Source organism: Triticum aestivum, chromosome 1A (genome assembly GCF_018294505.1).
Source record: "Triticum aestivum cultivar Chinese Spring chromosome 1A, IWGSC CS RefSeq v2.1, whole genome shotgun sequence".
NCBI lineage: Eukaryota > Viridiplantae > Streptophyta > Magnoliopsida > Poales > Poaceae > Triticum > Triticum aestivum.
In genome coordinates this window covers 443755467-443781370 of record NC_057794.1, presented here as the reverse complement: position 1 = coordinate 443781370, position 25904 = coordinate 443755467, and the positions used below count along the sequence as shown (strand labels likewise).

Below are 25904 nucleotides of genomic sequence, written 5' to 3'. Positions count from 1 at the left end.
TAAACCATATAAAATTCATTACATTTTTCATATAAACCGTACTAAACCCCACTCTAAACCTAATATAAATGATCACAGACACCCGTTTCCCAAGTCTGGCCATGAGCCCCGAGAACTGAAGCTCTGGCTCTTGCCTCCGCCTTCTTTAGTTCCGCCTAGGCGCTCTCCAGCTCCATCTTCATAACCTCCGCCTCCAAAGCCTGGGAAGTGAAGCTGTCTGCCTCCACATCAACGCCAAGCGGCTAATCGGCTGAGGATGTTCAGCCCACCAAGTTTGGCTTCAATGGGAGGGGAGGGGCGGTGGCCCTCTTGGGACCCGAGTGGCGGTGACCTACCATGCAATACTCTTCCTTGCTGTCGACAGCGCCCACAGACGTGTCGGCTTCATGGTCGTGGCGGGGCGCGGCCGGGCAGAGCTGGCGATGTCCTTGTCATTGTCTCTCTTGCCCCACATCTCATCCGCCACCTTGGCAAACTCCCTGCAGGTGGCCTCCAATTCCACCTGATGGAGGCGGTACTGTTGGGTTACGTAGTAATTTCAAAAAATTTCTACGCACACGCAAGATCATGGTGATGCATAGCAACGATAGGGGAGAGTGTGATCACGTACCCTTGTAGATCGACAACGGAAGCGTTTGGTTGATGTAGTCGTACGTCTCCACGGCCCGACCGATCAAGCACCGAAACTACGGCACCTCCGAGTTCTAGCACACGTTCAGCTCGATGACGATCCCCGGACTCCGATCCAGCAAAGTGTCGGGGAAGAGTTCCGTCAGCACGACGGCGTGGTGACGATCTTGATGTACTACCGTCACAGGGCTTCGCCTAAGCACCGCTACAATATTATCAAAGACTATGGTGGAGGGGGGCACCGCACACGGCTAAGAATATGATCACACGGATCAACTTGTGTGTCTAGGGGTGCCCCCTGCCCCCGTATATAAAGGAGCAAGGGGAGGAGGCCGGCCGACCCCTATAGGCGCGCCAGGAGGAGTCCTCCTCCTAGTAGGAGTAGGACTCCTACTAGGAGGGGGAAAGAAGTGGGGAGGGAGAGGGAAAGGGGGGCGCCGCCCCGCCTCTCCTAGTCCAATTCAGACCAGGGGGGAGGAGGCGCGCGGCCCACCTCTGGCAGCCCTTCTCTCTCTCCACTAAGTCCCATATGGCCCATTACTTCTCCCGGGGGGGTTCCGGTAACCCTCCGGCTCTCCGGTTTTCTCCGAAATCACCCGGATCACTCGAAACCTTTCCGATGTCCGAATATAGTCGTCCAATATATCGATCTTTACGTCTCGACCATTTCGAGACTCCTCGTCATGTCCCCGATCTCATCCGGGACTCCGAACTCCTTCGGTACATCAAAACTCATAAACTCATAATATAACTATCGTCGAAACCTTAAGCGTGCGGACCCTACAGGTTCGAGAACAATGTAGACATGACCGAGACACATCTCCAGTCAATAACCAATAGCGGAACCTGGATGCTCATATTGGCTCCCACATATTCTACGAAGATCTTTATCGGTCAGACCGCATAACAACATACGTTGTTCCCTTTGTCATCGGTATGTTACTTGCTCGAGATTCGATCGTCGGTATCTCAATACCTAGTTCAATCTCGTTACCGGCAAGTCTCTTTACTCGTTTCGTAATACATCATCTCGCAACTAACTCATTAGTTGCAATGCTTGCAAGGCTTATGTGATGTGCATTACCGAGAGGGCCCAGAGATACCTCTCCGACATTCGGAGTGACAAATCCTAATCTCGAAATACGCCAACCCAATATGTACCTTTGGAGACACCTGTAGAGCTCCTTTATAATCACCCAGTTACGTTGTGACATTTGGTAGCACACAAAGTGTTCCTCCGACAAACGAGAGTTGCATAATCTCATAGTCATAGGAACATGTATAAGTCATGAAGAAAGTAATAGCAACATACTAAACGATCGGGTGCTAAGCTAACGGAATGGGTCAAGTCAATCACATCATTCTCCTAATGACGTGATCCCGTTAATCAAATGACAACTCATGTCTATGGTTAGGAAACATAACCATCTTTGATCAACGAGCTAGTCAAGTAGAGGCATACTAGTGACACTCTGTTTGTCTATGTATTCACACATGTATTATGTTTCCGGTTAATAAAATTCTAGCATGAATAATAAAAATTTATCATGAAATAAGGAAATAAATAATAACTTTATTATTGCCTCTAGGGCATATTTCCTTTAGTCTCCCACTTGCACTAGAGTCAATAATTTAGTTCACATCGCTATGTGATTTAACAGCAACAGTTCACATCACCATGTGATTAACACCCATAGTCCACATCGAGATGTGACCAACACCCCTAGAGTCAGTAATCTAGTTCACATCGCTATGTGATTAACACCCAAAGAGTACTAAGGTGTGATCATGTTTTGCTTGTGAGATAATTTTAGTCACCGGGTCTGTTATATTTAGATCCGTAAGTATTTTGCAAATATTTATGTCAACAATGCTCTGCACGGAGCTACTCTAACTAATTGCTTCCACTTTCAATATGTATCTAGATTGAGACTTAGATTCATCTAGATTAGTGTCAAAACTTGCATCGACGTAACCCTTTACGACGAACCTTTTGTCACTTCCATAATCGAGAAACATATCCTTATTCCACTAAGGATAATTTTGACCGTTGTCCAGTGATCTACTCCTAGATCACTATTGTATTCCCTTGCCAAACTCAGTGGTAGGGTATACAATAGATCTGGTACACAGCATGGCATACTTTCTAAAACCTATGGCTGAGGCATAGGGAATGACTTTTATTCTCTTTCTATCTTCTGCCATGGTCGGGCTTTGAGTATTACTCAATTTCACACCTTGTAACACATGCAAGAACTCTTTCTTTGACTGTTCCATTTTGAACTACTTCAAAATTTTGTCAAGGTATGTACTCATTGAAAAAAACTTATCAAGCGTCTTGATCTATCTCTATAGATCTTGATGCTCAATATGTAAGCAGCTTCATCGAGGTCTTTCTTTGAAAAATTCCTTTTAAACACTCCTTTATGCTTTGCAGAATAATTCTACATTATTTCCGATCAACAATATGTCATTCACATATACTTATCAGAAATGCTGTAGTGCTCCCACTCACTTTCTTGTAAATACAGGCTTCACCGTAAGTCTGTATAAAACTATATGCTTTGATCAACTTATCAAAGTGTATATTCCAACTCCGAGATGCTTGCACCAGTCCATACATGGATCGCTGGAGCTTGCTTATTTTTAGCACCTTTAGGATTGACAAAACCTTCTGGTTGCATCATATACAACTCTTACTCTAAGAAATCCAATAAGGATTGCAGTTTTGTTATCCATTTGCCAGATTTCATAAAATGCGGCAATTGCTAACATGATTTGGACATACTTTTAAGCATCGATACGAGTGAGAAAATCTCATCGTAGTCAACACCTTGAACTTTGTCGAAAACCTTTTGCGACAATTCTAGCTTTATAGATAGTAACACTACTATCAGCGTCCATCTTCCTCTTGAAGATCCATTTATTTTCTATGGCTTGCCGATCATCGGGCAAGTCAACCAAAGTCCATACTTTGTTCTCATACATGGATCCCATCTCAGATTTCATGGCCTCAAGCCATTTTGCGAAATCTGGGCTCATCATCGCTTCTTCATAGTTCGCAAGTTCGTCATGGTCTAGTAACATGACTTCCAGAACAGGATTACTGTACCACTCTGGTGCGGATCTCACTCTGGTTTACCTACGAGATTCGGTAGTAACTTGATCTGAAGTTACATGATCATCATCATTAGCTTCCTCACTAATTGGTGTAGTAGTCACAGGAACAGATTTCTGTGATGAACTACTTTCCAATAAGGGAGATGGTACAATTACCTTATCAAGTTCTACTTTCCTCCCACTCACTTCTTTTGAGAGAACCTCCTTCTCTAGAAAGGATCTATTCTTAGCAAAGAATGTCTTGCCATTGGATCTGTGATAGAAGGTGTACCCAATAGTAACTTTTTGGGTATCCTATGAAGACACACTTTTCCGATTTGAGTTTGAGCTTATCAGGATGAAACTTTTTCACATAAGCATTGCAACCCCAAACTTTGAGAAATGACAACTTTGGTTTCTTGCCAAACCACAGTTCATACGGTGTCGTCTCAACAGATTTAGATGGTGCCCTTTTAACGTGAATGCAGCTGTCTCTAATGCATAACCCCAAAACGATAGTGGTAGATCGGTAAGAGACATCATAGATTGCACTATATCCAATAAAGTACGATTTTGACATTCGGACACACCATTATGATGTGGTGTTCCATGTGGCATGAGTTTGTGAAACTATTCCACATTGTTTTAATTGAAGACCAAACTCGTAACTCAAATATTTGTCTCCGCGATCAGATTGTAGAAACTTTATTTTCTTGTCACGATGATTTTCCACTTCACTCTGAAATTCTTTGAACTTTTCAAATGTTTCAGACTTATGTTTCATCAAGTAGATATACCCATATCTGCTCAAATCATCTATGAAGTTCAGAAAATAACGATACTTGCCGTGAGCCTTAACACTCATCGGACCGCATACATCAGTATGTATTATTTCCAATAAGTCAGTTGCTCGCTCTGGAGAACGGAGTCTTAGTCATCTTGCCCATGAGGCATGGTTCGCAAGCATCAAGTGATTCATAATCAAGTGATTCCAAAATCCCATCAGCATGGAGTTTCTTCATGCCCTTTACACCAATATGACCTAAACGGCAGTGCTATAACTAAGTTGCACTATCATTATTAACTTTGCATCTTTTGGTTTCAATATTATGATTATGTGTATCACTACGATCAAGATCCAACGAACTATTTTCATTGGGTGTGTAACCATATAAGGTTTTATTCATGTAAACAGAACAACAATTTATTCTCTTACTTAAATGAATAACCGTATTACAATAAACATGATCAAATCATATTCATGCTCAACGCAAACACCAATAACACTTATTCAGTTTCAACACTAATCCCGAAAGTATAGGAAGTGTGCGATGATGATCATATCAATCTTGGAACCACTTCCAACACACATCGTCACTTCACCCTTAACTAGTCTCTGTTTATTCTGCAACTCCCGTTTCGAGTTACTAATCTTAGCAACTGAACTAGTATCAAATACTGAGAGGTTGCTATAAACATTAGTAAAGTACACATCAATAACATGTATATCAAATATACTTATGTTCACTTTGCCATCCTTCTTATCTGCCAATCACTTGGGGTAGTTCCGCTTCCAGTGACCAATCCCTTTGCAGTAGAAACACTTAGTCTCAGGCTTAGGACCAGACTTGGGCTTCTTCACTTGAGCAACAACTTGCTTGCTGTTCTTCTTGAAGTTCCCCTTCTTCCCTCTGCCCTTTTCTTGAAACTAGTGGTCTTGTCTACCATCAACATTTGATGTTTTTCTCGATTTCTACCTTCGTCAATTTCCGCATTACGAAGAGCTTGGGAATCGTTTCCGTTATCCCTTGCATATCATAGTTCATCACGAAGTTCTACTAACTTGGTGATGGTGACTAGAGAATTCTGTCAATCACTATCTTATCTGGAAGATTAACTCCCACTTGATTCAAGCGATTGTAGTACTCAGACAACCTGGGCACATGCTCACTACTTGAGCGATTCTCCTCCATCTTTTAGCTATAGAACTTGTTGGAGACTTCATATCTCTCAACTCGGGTATTTGCTTGAAATATTAACTTCAACTCCTGAAACATCTCATATGCTCCATGACGTTCAAAACGTCTTTGAAGTCCCGATTCTAAGCCATTAAGCATGGTGCACTAAACTATCAAGTAGTCATCATATTGAGCTAGCCAAACGTTCATAACGTCTGCATCTGCTCCTGCAATAGGTCCGTCACCTAGCGGTGCATCAAGGACATAATTCTTCTGTGCAGCAATGAGGATAAACCTCAGATCACAGATCCAATCCGCATCATTGCTACTAACATCTTTCAACACAATTTTCTCTAGGAACATATCAAAATAAACACAGGGAAGCAACAACGCAAGCTATTGATCTACAACATAATTTGCAAAATACTACCAGGACTAAGTTCATGATAAATTTAAGTTCAGTTTAATCATATTACTTAAGAACTCCCACTTAGATAGACATCCCTCTACTCCTCTAAGTGATCACGTGATCCAAATCAACTAAACCATGTCCGATCATCACGTGAGATGGAGTAGTTTCATTGGTGAACATCACTATGTTGATCATATATACTATATGATTCACGCTCGACCTTTCGGTCTCCGTGTTCCGAGGCCATATCTGTATATGCTTGGCTCGTCAAGTATAACCCGAGTATTCTGCGTGTGCAACTGTTTTGCACCCGTTGTATTTGAACGTAGAGCCTATCACACCCGATCATCACGTGGTGTCTCAGCACGAAGAACTTTCGCAACGGTGCATACTCAGGGAGAACACTTCTTGATAATTAGTGAGAGATCATCTTAAAATGCTACCGTTAATCAAAGCAAGATAAGATGCATAAAAGATAAACATCACATGCAATCAATATAAGTGATATGATATGGCCATCATCATCTTGTGCTTGTGATCTCCATCTTTGAAGCACCGTCGTGATCACCATCGTCACCGGCGCGACACCTTGATCACCATCGTATCATCATTGTCGTCTCGCCAATCTTATGCTTCCACGACTATCGCTACCGCTTAGTGATAAAGTAAAGCATTACAGCGCAATTGCATTGCATACAATAAAGCGATAACCATATGGCTCCTGCCAGTTGCCGATAACTTGGTTACAAAACATGATCATCTCATACAATAAAATTTAGCATCATGTCTTGACCATATCACATCACAACATGCCCTGCAAAAACAAGTTAGACGTCCTCTACTTTGTTGTTGCAAGTTTTACGTGGCTGCTATGGGCTTAAGCAAGAACCAATCTTACCTACGCATCAAAACCACAATGATAGTTTGTCAAGTTGATGCTGTTTTAACCTTCGCAAGGACCGGGCGTAGCCACACTCGGTTCAACTAAAGTTGGAGAAACTGTCACCCGCTAGCCACCTTTGTGCAAAGCACGTCGGGAGAACCGGTCTCACGTAAGCGTACGCGTAATGTTGGTCCGGGCCGCTTCGTCCAACAATACCGCCGAACCAAAGTATGACATGCTGGTAAGCAGTATGACTTATATCGCCCACAACTCACTTGTGTTCTACTCGTGCATATAACATCAACATATAAAACCTAGGCTCGGATGCCACTGTTGGGTTACGTAGTAATTTCAAAATTTTCCTACGCACACGCAAGATCATGGTGATGCATAGCAACGAGAGGGGAGAGTGTGATCTATGTACCCTTGTAGATCGACAACGGAAGCGTTTGGTTGATGTAGTCGTACGTCTCCACGGCCCGACCGATCAAGCACCGAAACTACGGCACCTCCGAGTTCTAGCACACGTTCAACTCGATGACGATCCCTGGACTCCGATCCAGCAAAGTGTCAGGGAAGAGTTCCGTCAGCACGACAGCGTGGTGACGATCTTGATGTACTACCGTCGCAGGGCTTCACCTAAGCACCGCTACAATATTATCGAGGACTATGGTGGAGGGGGGCACCGCACACGGCTAAGAATATGATCACACGGATCAACTTGTGTGTCTAGGGGTGCCCCCCTGCCCCCGTATATAAAGGAGCAAGGGGAGGAGGCCGGCCGGCCCCTATAGGCGCGCCAGGAGGAGTCCTCCTAGTAGGAGTAGGACTCCTACTAGGAGGGGGAAAGAAGTGGGGAGGGAGAGGGAAAGGGGGCGCCACCCCCCTCTCCTAGTCCAATTCGGACCAGGGGGGAGGACCTCTGGCAGCCCCCCTCTCTCTCTCTCTCTCTCCACTAAGGCCCATATGGCCCATTACTTCTCCCGGGGGGGTTCCGGTAACCCTCCGGCTCTCCGGTTTTCTCCGAAATCACCCGGATCACTCGGAACCTTTCCGATGTCCGAATATAGTCGTCCAATATATCAATCTTTATGTCTCGACCATTTCGAGACTGCTCGTCATGTCCCCGATCTCATCCGGGACTCCGAACTCCTTCGGTACATCAAAACTCATAAACTCATAATATAACTGTCGTCGAAACCTTAAGCGTGCGGACCCTACGGGTTCGAGAACAATGTAGACATGACCGAGACACATCTCCAGTCAATAACCAATAGCGGAACCTGGATGCTCATATTGGCTCCCACATATTGTACGAAGATCTTTATCGGTCAGACCGCATAACAACACACGTTGTTCCCTTTGTCATCGGTATGTTACCTGCCCGAGATTCGATCGTCGGTATCTCAATACCTAGTTCAATCTCGTTACCGGCAAGTCTCTTTACTCGTTTCGTAATACATCATCTCGCAACTAACTCATTAGTTGCAATGCTTGCAAGGCTTATGTGATGTGCATTACCGAGAGGGCCCAGAGATACCTCTCCGACATTCGGAGTGACAAATCCTAATCTCGAAATATGCCAACCCAACATGTACCTTTGGAGACACCTGTAGAGCTCCTTTATAATCACCCAGTTACGTTGTGACGTTTGGTAGCACACAAAGTGTTCCTCCGGCAAACGGAAGTTGCATAATCTCATAGTCATAGGAACATGTATAAGTCATGAAGAAAGTAATAGCAACATACTAAACGATCGGGTGCTAAGCTAACGGAATGGGTCAAGTCAATCACATCATTCTCCTAATGACGTGATCCCGTTAATCAAATGACAACTTATGTCTATGGTTAGGAAACATAACCATCTTTGATCAACGAGCTAGTCAAGTAGAGGCATACTAGTGACACTCTGTTTGTCTATGTATTCACACATGTATTATGTTTCCGGTTAATACAATTCTAGCATGAATAATAAACATTTATCATGAAATAAGGAAATAAATAATAACTTTATTATTGCCTCTAGGGCATATTTCCTTCAATTACCGCCAGCAGTCGCGGAGGATGTCGCAAGCGAAGCAGTAGGAGTCGACCAACGCCTCCTGCTCTGGCATGTCCATGCCCTACACGATGGTCGTGCCAATGGCAAGTTGCTCCTCGACGCGTTGGTGCTCCTCGAGGAGGCCGGGGTTTTAGGCTTGGTCAGCCTGCGCCTGTCGAAACTTGGCCTCTTGCTCCTCCCGCAGCATGTCTGTGTAGTGTGCACGGGTCTCACTGGTGGTGAGGCCAGCATGCACCAGCGAGGAGGGTGGCGCCAGATCATCCTCCATTGCAGTGGCGGCGGTCTCCGTCTGCTGGCGGACCTGCCAGCTGACAGCAATGACGGCCATCTTCTTCTTCTGCTCCGACAAGAGTCCGTCCTAGAGGGCTTTGGAGCGCGAGGAGGCCATGGTGGGCTGGTGCGGAGAGGAGAAAGGGACCGTAGGAGGATGACTGCGGCTATGGTCAAGGCTGGAGTTTATATAGCGGGCGGATGGCAATGGTGTTGGAAATATGCCCTAGAGGCAATAATAAATTAGTTATTATTATATTTCCTTGTTCATGATAATCGTTTATTATCCATGCTAGAATTGTATTGATAGGAAACTCAGATACATGTGTGGATACATAGACAACACCATGTCCCTAGTAAGCCTCTAGTTGACTAGCTCGTTGATCAATAGATGGTTACGGTTTCCTGACCATGGACATTGGATGTCATTGATAACGGGATCACATCATTAGGAGAATGATGTGATGGACAAGACCCAATCCTAAGCCTAGCACAAGATCATGTAGTTCGTATGCTAAAGCTTTTCTAATGTCAAGTATCATTTCCTTAGACCATGAGATTGTGCAACTCCCGGATACCGTAGGAGTGCTTTGGGTGTGCCAAACGTCACAACGTAACTGGGTGGCTATAAAGGTACACTACAGGTATCCCCGAAAGTGTCTGTTGGGTTGGCATGAATCGAGACTGGGATTTGTCACTCCGTGTAAACGGAGAGGTATCTCTGGGCCCACTCGGTACGACATCATCATAATGTGCACAATGTGATCAAGGAGTTGATCATGGGATGATGTGTTACGAAATGAGTAAAGAGACTTGCCGGTAACGAGATTGAACAAGGTATCGGGATACCGACGATCGAATCTCGGGCAAGTATCGTACCGCTAGACAAAGGGAATTGTATACGGGATTGATTAAGTCCTCGACATCGTGGTTCATCCGATGAGATCATCGTGGAACATGTGGGAGCCAACATGGGTATCCAGATCCCGCTATTGGTTATTGACCGGAGAACGTCTCGGTCATGTCTGCATGTCTCCCGAACCCGTAGGGTCTACACACTTAAGGTTCGATGACGCTAGGGTTATAAAGGAAGTTTGTATGTGGTTACCGAATGTTGTTTGGAGTCCCGGATGAGATCCCGGACGTCACGAGGAGTTCCGGAATGGTCCGGAGGTAAAGATTTATATATGGGAAGTCATGTTTTGGTCACCGGACAAGTTTCGGGGTCACTGGTATTGTACCGGGACCACCGGAAGGGTCCCGGGGGTCCACCAGGTGGGGCAACCTGCCCCCGGGGGGCCACATGGGCTGTAAGGGGGTGCGCCTTGGCCTATATGGGCCAAGGGCACCAGCCCCAAGAGGCCCATGCGCCAAGGGATAAGGAAAGGAAGAGTCCTAAAGGGGGAAGGCACCTCCGAGGTGCCTTGGGGAGGAGGGACTCCTCCCTAGCCGCACCCTTCCTTGGAGGAAGGGCCAAGGCTGCGCCCCCCCTCTCCCTTGCCCCTATATATGTGTGTGGGGGTGGGAGGGCAGCCATACTTTTGCCTTTGGTGCAGCCCTCCCCTCTCCCAAGTCCTTCTCCTCTCCCGTGGTGCTTGGCGAAGCCCTGCAGGATTGCCACGCTCCTCCACCACCACCACGCCGTTGTGCTGCTGCTGGATGGAGTCTTCCTCAACCTCTCCCTCTCTCCTTGCTGGATCAAGGCATGGGAGACGTCACCGGGCTGTACGTGTGTTGAACGCGGAGGTGCCGTGCATTCGGCACTTGGTCATCGGTGATTTGGATCACGACGATACGACTCCATCAACCCCGTTCACTTGAACGCTTCCGCTTAGCGATCTACAAGGGTATGTAGATGCACTCTCCTTCCCCTCGTTGCTAGTTTCTCCATAGATAGATCTTGGTGACACGTAGGAAAATTTTGAATTTCTGCTACGTTTCCCAACAGTGGCATCATGAGCTAGGTCTATTGCGTAGATTCTATGCACGAGTAGAACACAAAGTAGTTGTGGGCGTTGATTTTGTTCAATATGCTCGCCATTACTAGTCTTATCTTGATTCGGCGGCATCGTGGGATGAAGCGGCCTGGACCAACCTTACACGTACGCTTACGTGAGACCGGTTCCACCGACAAACATGCACTAGTTGCATAAGGTGGCTGGCGGGTGTCTGTCTCTCCCACTTTAGTTAGATCGGATTCGATGAACAGGGTCCTTATGAAGGGTAAATAGCAATTGGCATATCACGTTGTGGTCTTTGCGTAGGTAAGAAACGTTCTTGCTAGAAACCCATAGTAGCCACGTAAAACATGCAAACAACAATTAGAGGACGTCTAACTTGTTTTTGTAGGGTATGCTATGTGATGTGATATGGCCAAAGGATGTGATGAATGATATATGTGATGTATGAGATGATCATGTTCTTATAATAGGAATCACGATTTGCATGTCGATGAGTATGACAACTGGCAGGAGCCATAGGAGTTTTCTTAATTTATTTATGACCTGCGTGTCAACATAAACGTCATGTAATTACTTTACTTTATCGCTAACCGTTAGCTGTAGTAGTAGAAGTAATAGTTGACGAGACAACTTCAAGAAGACACGATGATGGAGATCATGATGATGGAGATCATGGTGTCATGCCGGTGACGATGATGATCATGGAGCCCCGAAGATGGAGATCAAAAGGAGCAATATGATATTGGCCATATCATGTCACTATTTGGTTGCATGTGATGTTTATCATGTTTATGCATCTTGTTTGCTTAGAACAACGGTAGTAAATAAGATGATCCCTCATTAAAATTTCAAGAAGGTGTTCCCCCTAACTGTGCACCGTTGCGACAGTTCGTTGTTTCAAAGCACCACGTGATGATCGGGTGTTTGATTCCAACGTTCACATACAATGGGTGTAAGACAGATTTACACATGCAAACACTTAGGTTGACTTGACGAGCCTAGCATGTGTACAGACATGGCCTCGGAACACAGAAGACCGAAAGGTCGAGCATGAGTCTTATGGTAGATACGATCAGCATGGAGATGTTCACCGATGTTGACTAGTCCGTCTCACGTGATGATCGGACACGGCCTAGTTGACTCGGATCATGTAATCACTTAGATGACTAGAGGGATGTCTATCTGAGTGGGAGTTCATAAGATGAACTAAATTATCCTGAACATAGTCAAAAGGTCTTCGCAAATTATGTCGTAGCTCGCGCTTTAGTTATACTGTTTAGTTATGTTCCTGGAGAAAAATTAGTTGAAAGTTGATAGTAGCAATTAAGCGGACTAGGTCCGTAAACTGAGGATTGTCCTCATTGCTTCATAGAAGGCTTGTGTCCTTAATGCACCGCTCAGTGTGCTGAACCTCGAACGTCGTCTGTGGATGTTGCGAACATCTGACATACACGTTTTGATGACTACATGATAGTTCAGTGCGTAATGCTAAACGGTTTAGAGTTGAGGCACCGAAGACGTTTTGAAACATTGCGAAACATATGAGATGCTTCGAGGGCTGAAATTGGGATTTCAGGCTCGTGCCCACGTCAAGAGGTATAAGACCTCCGACGATTTTCTTAGCCTGCAAACTAAGGGAGAATAGCTCAATTGTTGAGCTTGTGCTCAGATTGTCTGAGTACAACAATCATTTGAATCGAGTGGGAGTTGATCTTCCAGATAAGATAGTGATGTTTCTCCGAAGTCATTACCACCAAGCTGCTAGAGCTTCGTGATGAACTATAATATATCAGGGACATATATGATGATCCTTGAGATATTCGCGATGTTTGACACCAAAGTAGAAATCAAGAAGGAGCATCAATTGTTGATGGTTGGTGAAACCACTAGTTTCAAGAAGGGCAAGGGCAAGAAGGGATACTTCATGAAACGGCAATTCAGCTGCTGCTCTAGTGAAGAAACCCAAGGTTGAACCCAAACCCGAGACTAAGTGCTTCTGTAATAAGGGGAACAACCAGTGGAGCAGAATTACCCTAGATACTTGGTAGATAAGAAGGCTGGCAAGGTCGATAGAAGTATATTGGATATACATTGTGTTGATGTGTACTTTACTAGTACTCCTAGTAGCACCAGGGTATTAGATACCGGTTTGGTTGCTAAGTGTTAGTAACTCGAAATAAAAGCTATGGAATAAACGGAGACTAGCTAAAGGTGAGCTGACGATATGTGTTGGAAGTGTTTCCAATGTTGATATGATCAAGCATCGCACGCTCCCTCTACCATCGAGACTAGTGTTAAACCTAAATAATTGTTATTTGGTGTTTGCATTGAGCATAGACGTGATTGGATTATGTCTATCGCAATACGGTTATTCATTTAAGGAGAATAATGGTTACTCTGTTTATTTGAATAATACCTTCAATGGTCTTGCACCTAAAATGAATGGTTTATTGAATCTCGATCGTAGTGATACACATGTTCATGCCAAAAGATATAAGATAGTAATGATAGTACCACCTACTTGTGGCACTGCCACTTAAGTCATATCGGTATAAAACGCATGAAGAAGCTCCATGTTGATGGATCTTTGGGCTCACTCATTTTGAAAAGTTTGAGACATGCGAACCATGTCTATTGGTGTATATGCATGAAGAAACTCCATGCCAATGGACCGTTTGGACTCACTTGATCTTGAATCACTTGAGACATGCAAATCATACCACATGGGCAAGATGACTGAAAGCCTCGTTTTAGTAAGACGGAACAAGATAGCAACTCATTGGAAGTAACACATTTTGATGTGTGCAGTCCAATGAGTGCTGAGGCGTATAGTGGATATCGTTATGTTCTTTCACAGATGATTTGAGTAGATGTTGAGTATATTTACTTGATGAATCACGAGTCTGAATTATTGAAAGGTTCAAGTAATTTCAGGGTGAAGTTGAAAGATCGTCGTGACAAGAGGATAAAATATCTATGATATGATCATAGAGATGAATATCTGAATTACGAGTTTGGCACAGAATTAAGACATTGTGGAAATCGTTTCACAACTAATACAGCCTGGAACACCATAGTGTGATGGTGTGTCCGTACATCATAACTGCACCCTATTGGATATGATGCATACCATGATGTCTCTTATCGAATTACCACGATAGTTCATGGGTTAGGCATTAGAGACAACCACATTCACTTTAAATAGGGCACCACATAATTCCGATGAGATGACACCGTATGAACTATGGTTTAGAGAAACCTAAGTTGTCATTTCTTAAAAGTGTGGGGCTGCGACGCTTATGTGAAAAAGTTTCAGGTTGATAAGCTCGAACCCAAAGCGGATAAATGCATCTTCATAGGACACCCAAAACAGTTGGGTATACCTCCTGTCTCAGATCCGAAAGCAATAAGGGATTGTTTCTAGAATCGGGTCCTTTCTCGAGGAAAAGTTTCTCTCGAAGGAATTGAGTGGGAGGATGGTGGAGACTTGATGAGGTTATTGAACCGTCACTTCAACTAGTCTATAGCAGGGCACAAAGAGTTGTTCCTGTGGCACCTACACCAATTGAAGTGGAAGCTTATGATATTGATCATGAGACTTCGGATCAAGTCACTCCCAAACCTCGTAGGATGACAAGGATGCGTACTACTTCAGAGTGGTACGTAATCCTGTCTTGGAAGTCATGTTGCTAGACAACAATGAACCTACGAGCCATGGAGAAGCGATGGTGGGCCCGGATTCCGATAAATGGCTCGAGGCCATAAAATCCGAGATAGGATCCATGTATGAAAACAAAGTGTAGACTTTGGAAGAACTACTTGATGGTCGTAAGGCTGTTAGGTACATATGGATTTTAAAAGGAAGACGGACAATGATGGTAAGTATCACCATTAAGAAAGCTCGACTTGTCGTTAAGATGTTTTCCGACAAGTTCAAGGAGTTGACTGCGATGAGACTTTCTCACTCGTTGCGATGCTAAGAGTCTGTTGGAATTATATTAGCGATTACTGCATTATTTATGAAATCTTGCAGATAGGATGTCAAAACATTGTTTCCTCGACGATTTTCTTGAGGAAAGGTTGTATGTGATACAACCGGAAGGTTTTGTCAATCCTGAAAGATGCTAATAAGTATGCAAAGCTCCAGCAATCCTTCTAGGGACTGGAGTAAGCATCTCGGAGTTGGAATGTATGCTTTGATGAGATGATCAAAGATTTTGGGTGTATACAAAGTTTATGAGAAACTTGTATTTCCAAAGAAGTGAGTGGGAGCACTATAGAATTTCTGATGAGTGTATGTTGTAGACATATTGTTGATCAGAAATGACGTAGAATTTCTGGAAAGCATATAGGGTTATTTGGAAAGTGTTTTTCAATGGAAAACCTGGATTAAGCTACTTGAGCATTGAGCATCAAGATCTAGAAGGATAGATCAAAACGCTTAATGGTACTTTCAAATGAGCACATACCTTGACATGATCTTGAAGGTGTTCAAGATGGATCAGTCAAAGAAGGAGTTCTTGCCTGAGTTGTAAGGTATGAAGTTAAGACTTAAAGCTTGACCACGGCAGAATAGAGAGAAAGGACGAAGGTCGTCCCCTATGCTTAAGACATAGGCTCTACAGTATGCTATGCTATGTACCGCATCTGAAATGTGCCTTGCCATGAGTCAGTCAAGGGGTACAAGAGTGATCTAAGAATGGATCACAGGACAGCGGTCAAAGTTATCCTTAGTAACTAGTGGACTAAGGAATTTTCTCGATTATGGAGGTGGTAAAAGAGTTCGTCGTAAAGGGTTACGCCGATGCAAACTTTGACACTAATCCAGATTATTCTGAGTAGTAAACTGGATTCGTATAGTAGAACAGTTGTTTGGAATAGCTCCAAATGTAGCGTAGTAGTTGCATCTACAAGATGACATAGAGATTTGCGAAGTACACACGGATCTGAAAGATTCAGACCCGTTGACTATAACATCTCTCACAAGCATAACATGATCAAACCCAGAACTCATCGAGTGTTAATCACATGGTAAATGTGAACTAGATTATTGACTCTAGTAAACTCTTTGGGTGTTAGTCACATGGGGATGTGACCTTGAGTGTTAATCACATATCGATGTGAACTGGATTATTGACTCTAGTGCAAGTGGGAGACTGTTGGAAATATGCCCTAGAGGCAATAATAAATTAGTTATTATTATATTTCCTTGTTCATGATAATCGTTTATTATCCATGCTAGAATTGTATTGATAGGAAACTCAAATACATGTGTGGATACATAGACAACACCATGTCCCTAGTAATCCTCTAGTTGACTAGCTCGTTGATCAATAGATGGTTACGGTTTCCTGACCATGGACATTGGATGTCATTGATAACGGGATCACATCATTAGGAGAATGATGTGATGGACAAGACCCAATCCTAATCCTAGCACAAGATCATGTAGTTCGTATGCTAAGCTTTCCTAATGTCAAGTATCATTTCCTTAGACCATGAGATTGTGCAACTCCCGGATACCGTAGGAGTGCTTTGGGTGTGCCAAGCGTCACAACGTAACTGGGTGGCTATAAAGGTACACTACAGGTATCTCCGAAAGTGTCTGTTGGGTTGGCACGAATCGAGACTGGGATTTTTCACTCCGTGTAACGAAGAGGTATCTCTGGGCCCACTCGGTAGGACATCATCATAATGTGCACAATGTGATCAAGGAGTTGATCACGGGATGATGTGTTACAGAACGAGTAAAGAGACTTGCCGGTAACGAGATTGAACAAGGTATCGGGATACCGATGATCGAATCTCGGGCAAGTATCGTACCGCTAGACAAAGGGAATTGTATACGGGATTGATTAAGTCCTCGACATCGTGCTTCATCCGATGAGATCATCGTGGAACATGTGGGAGCCAACATGGATATCCAGATCCCGCTATTGGTTATTGACCGGAGAACGTCTCGGTCATGTCTGCATGTCTCCCGAACCCGTAGGGTCTACACACTTAAGGTTCGATGACGCTAGGGTTATAAAGGAAGTTTGTATGTGGTTACCGAATGTTGTTCGGAGTCCCGGATGAGATCCCGGACGTCACGAGGAGTTCCGGAATGGTCCGGAGGTAAAGATTTATATATGGGAAGTCCTGTTTTGGTCACCGGACAAGTTTCGGGGTCACCGGTATTGTACCGGGACCACCGGAAGGGTCCCGGGGGTCCACCGGGTGGGGCCACCTGCCCCGGGGGGCCACATGAGCTGTAAGGGGGTGCGCCTTGGCCTATATGGGCCAAGGGCACCAGCCCCAAGAGGCCCATGCGCCAAGGGATAAGGAAAGGAAGAGTCCTAAAGGGGGAAGGCACCTCCGAGGTGCCTTGGGGAGGAGGGACTCCTCCCTAGCCGCACCCTTCCTTGGAGGAAGGGCCAAGGCTGCGCTCCCCCTCTCCCTTGCCCCTATATATATGTGTGGGGGTGGGAGGGCAGCCATACTTTTGCCTTTGGTGCAGCCCTCCCCTCTCCCAAGTCCTTCTCCTCTCCCGTGGTGCTTGGCGAAGCCCTGCAGGATTGCCTAATTAAGTGAGATGGAAATAAGACATGGGAGACGTCTCCGCGCCGTTGTGCTGCTGCTGGATGGAGTCTTCCTCAACCTTTCCATCTCTCCTTGCTGGATCAAGGCATGGGAGACGTCACCGGGCTGTACGTGTGTTGAACGCGGAGGTGCCGTGCGTTCGGCACTTGGTCATCGGTGATTTGGATCACGACGAGTACGACTCCATCAACCCCGTTCACTTGAACGCTTCCGCTTAGCGATCTACAAGGGTATGTAGATGCACTCTCCTTCCCCTCGTTGCTAATTTCTCCATAGATAGATCTTGGTGACACGTAGGAAAATTTTAAATTTCTGCTACGTTCCCCAACAAATGGTGGGTAGCAGACGGACGGATGAGTAGCAACTGAGTAGGTTCCTCGGCAAACCGCGTTTCATTTAATGTAGGGTGACATACAACCGTGGTGTCGTTTGAATGCGAAGCAGTCGCATGCACTGGGAAGCAGCGCATGCGGCGCTCTCTCAGCCGACGCGCCGCTTCAATGCCAGTAGAAGTGAGAGGCCGCATCCACTCTAGTCGAACGTGAATGCGGCACTAATGCTCTGAAGAGGCGGCAGGAAAAGCGCGCGAGCGAAGGGGGGTGTTTGAGTGAGCCAGGGCGGTCAGGAACGGACATGGCAGCGATCGGACGCCCGCAAAGTCCCCCACTTTATTTTTGATCTGCAGAAAAAAATGTGTCCGAACCACCAAATGAATCAATACAGATCTATATTGAATGACAGAACACGTCCGAGCAGCGTGGCTCAGACGTATGCGAATGGCTTGAGGGTCCGGAATGAAGATGCCCTTAACCCAGCGGCATATGATACTATATGTATATGTGATCACTAGCTACCCTTCCATCACCTCATTCAGCAGATCAGATGGTTGGTAGCGAAACGTCTAGTCTCCTCCATGGCCCCGTGGCGTTCAAGGACGCCGACGACGGCACAATCCCTGTGCACCCTCCCACGGAGTACGCCGCCGCCGTCGCGTCCCTCCCGACGAACCTGAACCATGCCAGCAACAGCAAGCTGAAGCGGCGCTGCTACCAGGGCGTGTGGGTGCGAGAGGAGTGGGCACCAGGCATCATGGCCATGCAGCGCAGCTTCGCGGCGCGCCCCGGCGACGTGGTTCTTGCGAGCGTTCCCAAGAGCGGCACCACGTGGCTCAAGGCCCTGATATTCGCCACGATGGTCCGCGCCGCGTGCCCGCCGGCCAGCCCCGCCCACCCGCTCCGCCGCCTCAACCCACACGACTGCGTGCCCCTCGTGGACAGGCTCTTCGCCGTCGGCCGCGAGGCTGTGCTGGACGCGCTGCCGTCGCCGAGGCTCATGTGCACGCACATGCCGCTGTCGGTGCTGCCGCCGTCCATCTCCGGAGGACCCTACTGCAAAATCGTCTACATTTGCAGGTAGTGTTGTTGTATTAATTATTTAATTTTAGTGGGTTATAGTATATATAACATAAATGACTTTTAAAAATGCAATCCACACGATTTTATTCCAGCCCTCCTTGTGAATGAGGTAAGCCCTTGCTGAACCGTGAAATACAGTAAGCCATGGTGGCGTTTTCCCTAAAAAAAGAGTAGATGACATCGTAGGTGCTCGTTGGCAGGGATCCAAAGGATATGGTGGTATCATTGTGGCACTTCATCAATCGTGCTCAACCTGACATATCACTCCAAGAGATGTTCGAGACTGTCTGTGAAGGCACAAGTAACGGCGGACCTTTTTGGGATCACATCCTCGGATACTGGAGGGCAAGCAATGCAGAGCCAAGCAGAGTGCTTTTCCTTACCTACGAGCAGATGCTTCAGGATCCGCTGGACAAAGTCAGGAAGCTAGCCCAGTTCCTTGGGAGGCCATTCTCTGACACAGAGGAGGAGGCCGGTGTCGTTGCAGAGATTGTTGAGCTCTGCAGCTTGGAGAATCTTAAAAATTTAGAGGTGAACAAGAAAGGCTCCCAAGGAGTGTTCTTCAAGTTCTCGCATGACTCCTATTTCAGGAATGGGGTGGTGGGAGACTGGGTGAACCACTTGACCCCTGAGATGGCTAAACGTCTGGATGCGATATGCGAGGAGAAGTTCCGTGGGTCGGGCTTCACTTTCTAGTGATGCTAGTTGAGTCTTCTTTTCTGCAATGGCGTTGTTCCCGATGTTATTTTCTTTATGTTGATTGCGCTATGAATAAATTGTTCTTTGCACTATTGTAGTCTTTCATATCGTGCTGCTATTCCAAAACAATCCAGATCTTAAATCATAACATATGCAACCCCGCAACAATATATGAGAAGTCTCTTGTGTTCCAAGCAAACCTAATACAATTATCAATTGTATAAGTGCACTAGTCTGGCGAAGAGATTGATAATGGTAGATAGGTGATATGGATGACGGTAATATTTCTGTATTTGCTAAACATTTAAAAATAATAAGGTAACAATATGAAAACGTATCATGAAATCTGCAATGCTTGATCCTAGTTTATGCAAGAACCTCAAGAGGCAAAACGGAAATGTAATCAGATCTGAAACAACTTCCATGCATAACTAAGATCGTCGACGCCAGGGACGAGTCCACTTGGCCCCATGTGCTCTGCAGGGTTGCACGCCATAGGCTCCGCACGGAAGCCGCACTGCTTCCTCTGTGGCATCATGGCCAGGGAAATAAAAGGGGCCGCCGTTCGGCCATAATATTCGAAAACCTGAGAAGACTAGCCAACCATTATGGACGCCATAGGCTCTCCAAGTCCACATTCAGTGAAACGGACCGTCTACATCTGCATCTTCTCTGTCGATTCTCATGTTATGGGATAACCCATCGTTATTCCATCTGCCACTGTAACGGATTAGAGGAATACTACCGCAACTACTCCAGATGGCGCTACATAGGACTCTCGAAGACGTCTACAAGCGCTAAGTGCATGCATGGCCCTTTCGGGAATGTACTTGATCTCCCTGAGCTTCTCTTTCAATTTATTTTATTTTTCTTACGTTAGTCCTTGCCTTTTGGCACTGTACATACTCTGCCTACTATTATGAATGAAATGCCAGTACTTGTTGGAATTTTTTTAGAGATGGCACCGCGTGCTTATTGAGGGGAATTCTGCCGGATTCGACACCTTCCACTTCCCTCCACCATGGAGTCGAAGATGAAGGCGACGACCACCACCACTCTAGTGGTTGGCATCCCAACGACATGACACCAAACAGCAACACCTGGCCAACGATTGCACGATTATATACAAGGAGATTCCGAACGCGTCTCTTTAGCCATCGCCGTCCGACGATGTATATGGGATCAAACCGTGTTGTCCTGAACGACTCTCAAGCAGAGGGGGAGGCGGAGAGAGGGAAGACGGAAGGGAGCGTGTGGTCGTCGCACGGTTGTTTCTCCCACAACAAATGTGCTGGGCCTCCTCGCACCGCACCCAACCAGAAGTTGGAGATGCCGCCAGCGTTGCACCCCCTCTCATCTCCTTACTCTTCCGGTGCTACTCCTCCCGTTGTGTCTTCAACTTTAAATGGAATTCTTAATGTCATACAGCAATTCCGTCGTAGTCTAGGTGGTTAGGATACTCGGCTCTCACCCGAGAGACCCGGGTTCAATTCCCGGCGACGGAAACTTTTTTCTGGTTTTGTCTGTGACACCTTGTAAATCTGTAATATATTAGTTTCATTTTTTTTCAGAAACCCATTTGTTAATACAGTAGTATGTAATATCATATATTCATCATTGTGTGAGACACCTTGTTGATCTGTAATTTCTCATATCCGCCATTCACCACTTGCATCGCATTCAATTAATTTTCTGCACATAAATATGCTAGGCAAATACTCAAATTTCCCATGCAGAGAAGAACAAAAAGAAAGTACAGCTGAATCAAACTAGAGGAACTATTTTATTATTGCATTGCATACACGACCAAGCTACGCCTAAAAAGTTCAGCACCGATGTGCAATTTATTCAGAAAGGCAAGAGCTCCTTAATTCTGTACTTCTAAACTAATGAAAAGGCGTCGATTTATACAAAACTAAAAGGGTGACTTGTTTAAAACAGCTTGGAGAGATCGAGTTTCTAAGATTCGTGGAGCGAAAGCTCTTGGTGCTTCTTCAGATACTTGTTGAACCAGCTGAGCATGTCTGCACGAGCTTTTTCGGCAGTTTTGACGGCGAACGCGTCGCTGGCGTTGTATCTGCAAGCGAAACCGTGGGCTACTCCCGGGAAGATCTTCACGAAGTGGTCAATCTGTAAAATGGCAGATTAAAATTTAGTGGTCAATCTTCACGAAGTATGAAATGAAGCTACTAGGAAGAATGTACCTTGTTGTTCTGATCCAAGGCCTGTTCAAACTGGTGCACTATCGGCGGTGGAGAAGCTTGATCAAGCTCTCCTCCGAGAATCTCAATGGGATGCTTGACCTCTGAGCATGCAAAATGGAGTTACCGAGTTAGAGAAAAGGATATGCAGCGCATTCTTCTAGTGAAAGTGAATTTTTAGCATACACGAGGAAGAATCAGCAGGGAAAGCCTAATTAAGTGAGATGGAAATAAGACACACACCCTTCATGTCATCGACAGTCACTAGTGAAGGGTGCGAAATGACAACCACTTGAATTTCTTCAGACTTTGATAGCTCCACAGCTACCTTTGCTATTACGAAAGACAAGGGAGTGGTTAGTTGAAGAATGCTACTCCCTCCGATCCATATTAATTGTTGATGATTTTTGCTATTACGAAAGACAATGGAGCGGTTAGTTGAAGAATGCTACTCCCTCCGATTCATATTAATTGTTGATGATTTAGATCGATGACTTAGAAATCATCAACAATTCATATGGATCGGAGGGAGTGGTAAAAATTAAAACAATGATTGCTCGGTGTTCATGTAGTTGAAGTGAGTTAACCCACCACCCCAGCAATAACCTCCAACCCCAACTTCAGACACCCCTTGCTTCTTCAGAGCAGCAATAAGCACTTTAGTCTTTTCAGCTGCCTCCACCTGTAACAGCAACGAACAAGAGAGAAATCAGTATTTGTTATGTTTCCTATCCTGATACTGAAACATTCAGATGGAAAAGCTGCAGCATTTCTTATGATTAAGTGTGCTTTCCATGAAAATACAGTTAAGTGTGGTAGATGCCCTTAGTAGGATACTGAATATTTTCATGTGATGTAATGTGCTGGAGAGAGAATTTCATCTTTTTCTTTTCTTTCAAAATGTACTTGGGAAACCAATGGCAAGTGGTCTGCATATCCATTATAGCCTTAGGGAGAGCGCTAGAGTTTCAGTATTGTGCCATCCGTTATAGTCATACAGACCAACTATTACAAACAATACAACAAGCAGGATAAGAACGGAAAATGAACGAACCGGAGAGTGGGTTTTCAGCCAATCTTGAAATGAAATCTTGGCCTCATCCCTGAACGGGTCCCCGTGCAGCAAATCAGGAACCACGACCAAGTATCCATCATCCGCAACCTGATCCGCGATTTTCCTTGGGAACACACACGGTACACACATTGTTAAATTCATTCGCCTCGCACAAGCGAGATGAAACTCAAGAATGCAGGCAGAATGAAACAAAACAAGTTTGGAGAGAAACAATTTGAAGCAGAAAGTGGTTCTTTCAAGTCAATCAAACAGTGGCAAGTACGTACGTACCTCAGTTTTGGCGCTTGGAAGCCTGCAGAAAAGAAGATTCATTAATGGAGTCACGTACACTGGAGTAGGAACAGAGACGTTCCTTCGGCTTGCTAAGTGGCCTCGGTGACTCTGAGCACTGACCGAAGTAGTCGGAGGCGAGGACGATGGCGCGCGTGGAGCTGCGGGATCCGGTGACGTAGGCCGGGAGGCTGCCGAGGTCGCGGACGAGCTCGCCCGCCTCGTCGGCCGCGGCCGTCAGGTCGGGCGGGTTGTCCAGGCACGGCGTGTGCGAGCCGGACGGCGCCAGGAGCACGAGCCGCGGCGCGGTGGCGGCGGAGGCAAGCGCCGTGGACAGGAGGAGGAGGAGGAGGAGGAGGAGGCAGCGGGGCAACGTCGACCGCACCGTGGCAGCGGCCATGGCGGGCGGAGCGAGGCTGTGAGGTCAGTGGCTTTTTGGCTGGTGCAGCGTGTCAATCGGATGACGGATGGAAGCGGGAGCGCTTGTACTGCAGTGTGTCGCGCCAGGAAATGTGCGGCATTGCTCGCTCGAGGTTTATATGGAGCGGGAGGGCGAGGCAGCAGTAGTACAAAGATATCCACACGCCGCTACACGCGGGACGGCCACGTACGCCATGGTCGAGCAAACATACTTTGTTCAGTTCGGTTGCGTTCCATTAGATGTGACTGAGAGTTGGCTTACTGAGATAAGCAGCCAGAGGCTGATTGTTCAGCGAACGCTTTTGCATAATAACGTCGCACAGTTCGGTTGCGTTCACTTTCACCCGCTTCATAAATAACGTCGCACAGCCGATACAAGGTGTTAAATAAACCTTTTTTTAGCGTTAAATAAAGAAAAACGTTCTCTTTAAGCCGGATGATTTTCACGCTGCGCAAACCGCCTGCAGCGCACGCCACGTGTCCGACCCCACACACCATTTGCAACCAGCAAAGCCTTATCTCTTCCTTCGTCTCCAGACCTTCTCCCCCACTCCTCCTCTTTTTCCCCTTTCCTCTACCGTCACAAGCAAGAGAAAGAGCCTGAGGCCGGCGCCACAACATGAAGCAGGAGGCCGGAGGCTGGCGCTGCTCGTCGCCGGTGCTGCAGCGAACACGGGGAGGCCGGAGTTGGGCGCCGCTCATCGCCGGAGGTAGCTGCGTCCCTGTGGATCTCGCGACGGCGGCGGAGATGCAGTGCAGCACAAGCGGCGTTGCGACCCCATGGAGCTCGTCGGCGGCAGTGCTGCAATGGAGCGCTCGCCGGCGGCTCTTGGTGCTGCGTTGCAGCGCTCGTCGGTGTGATGTCGAGCTGCAGTGCAGCGCTCGGTACTCCAATGGAGCTCGCCGGCGCTCTCAGTGCAGCACACGCGGTGCTGCGACCCCCGTGGAGCTCGCCGGCTGCGGTGCTGCAATGAAGCTCTCGCCGCCGCCTCCCGATGTTGTGTTGCCGCCGGCATCTATCGAAGCTGCAGCGCTTGCTGCTCCAATGGATCTCGCCGGCCGACGCTCTCGAAGCTGCCGTGCGCGTCGGTGCTCCAATGGAGCTCTTGCCGGTGGCTCCCGTTGCGACGTTGCAGCGCTCGTCGGCGAGCTCGAAGTTGCAAAGCAGCAGCTTGGTGCCCCAATGGAACGCTCGCCGGCGGCTCATGGTGCTCCAATGGAGCCTCCCCAGCGGCTCTTGGAATTGCGATGCAGCGACTGACGGTGGCTTCGGTGTTGCAAAGTGCTTTGCCGGCGGCAGCCGTGATGCTTTTGCAGCGGCGGCCTGGACGGGGATCAAAGCAGGGGTGGCTGATGCGGTGCGGGGAAGAGGACATCGAGTGTGCGTTGACTGTTTTTCAAGGGCTGAGATAAGATAGATCGGATGGCTGGCGACTCGGCTGATTTCTTCAGGAAATCAGCCGGTTGATTTGTAGCAGCCGCCTTAAATAAACCTCTTAGGGCATCTCCACGCCGTCCCATAAATTTGCCCCGGCATTTGTCGGCGGACCAAAAAACCAGTCCGCAGACATAGATCGGAAGCCACTCATTTAATATTGTCTGGATACATTTCAGACACCATTTCAACTAACAGACACAAAATAATGCAAACATGGCGGATTTTCATATAAACTAGATGAGATTCATGCAAGCACGGTGGATTTTCATTACATTTTGAAAATTTACGATAAAAGAAAATAAACTCAACCCTAAATCTATCCTACGACGGCGGTCATCATCCACTTCCTTTGCATTTCATATCAGCGACCACATCCTTCATCTGTCGTCTCCATGAAGAATGGCGGGGTTCAAGACCCTGGGTGGAGGTGCGGTCTCCGGGAGGAAGAATAGAACATGGGAGATGGACCGGCCCGGTTGGGACACAATGCCCTACCACCTCCCATGTCCTACTCATCCTCGGATAAGTC

The 25904-nt window shown here is 46.4% G+C and overlaps 2 protein-coding genes and 1 non-coding gene across 3 annotated transcripts; 2 read left to right on the top strand and 1 right to left on the bottom strand.

Moving 5' to 3' along the window:
• The first annotated feature begins 18734 nt into the window (after window positions 1–18734).
• LOC123144668 (cytosolic sulfotransferase 5-like) lies at window positions 18735–20063 on the top strand. The gene is made up of 2 exons (XM_044563903.1): window positions 18735–19269; window positions 19473–20063. Exons 1-2 carry the CDS (start codon window positions 18740–18742, stop codon window positions 19966–19968), a joined length of 1026 nt encoding a protein of 341 aa, XP_044419838.1. The 5' UTR covers window positions 18735–18739; the 3' UTR covers window positions 19969–20063.
• Window positions 20064–21403: 1340 nt separating this feature from the next.
• TRNAE-CUC (transfer RNA glutamic acid (anticodon CUC)) lies at window positions 21404–21476 on the top strand. Its single transcript has one exon. It is a non-coding gene; the product is annotated as a tRNA-Glu (tRNA).
• A 255-nt stretch (window positions 21477–21731) lies between these two features.
• Window positions 21732–24040, bottom strand: LOC123144589 (endo-1,3;1,4-beta-D-glucanase). Its single transcript, XM_044563822.1, has 7 exons — window positions 23641–24040; window positions 23518–23539; window positions 23227–23350; window positions 22764–22854; window positions 22416–22505; window positions 22176–22276; window positions 21732–22101 (listed from the first exon to the last, which is right to left on the bottom strand). The coding sequence occupies exons 1-7, from the start codon at window positions 23915–23917 to the stop codon at window positions 21931–21933; spliced, it is 876 nt and encodes a 291-aa protein (XP_044419757.1). The 5' UTR covers window positions 23918–24040; the 3' UTR covers window positions 21732–21930.
• Between the last annotated feature and the right edge of the window lie 1864 nt (window positions 24041–25904).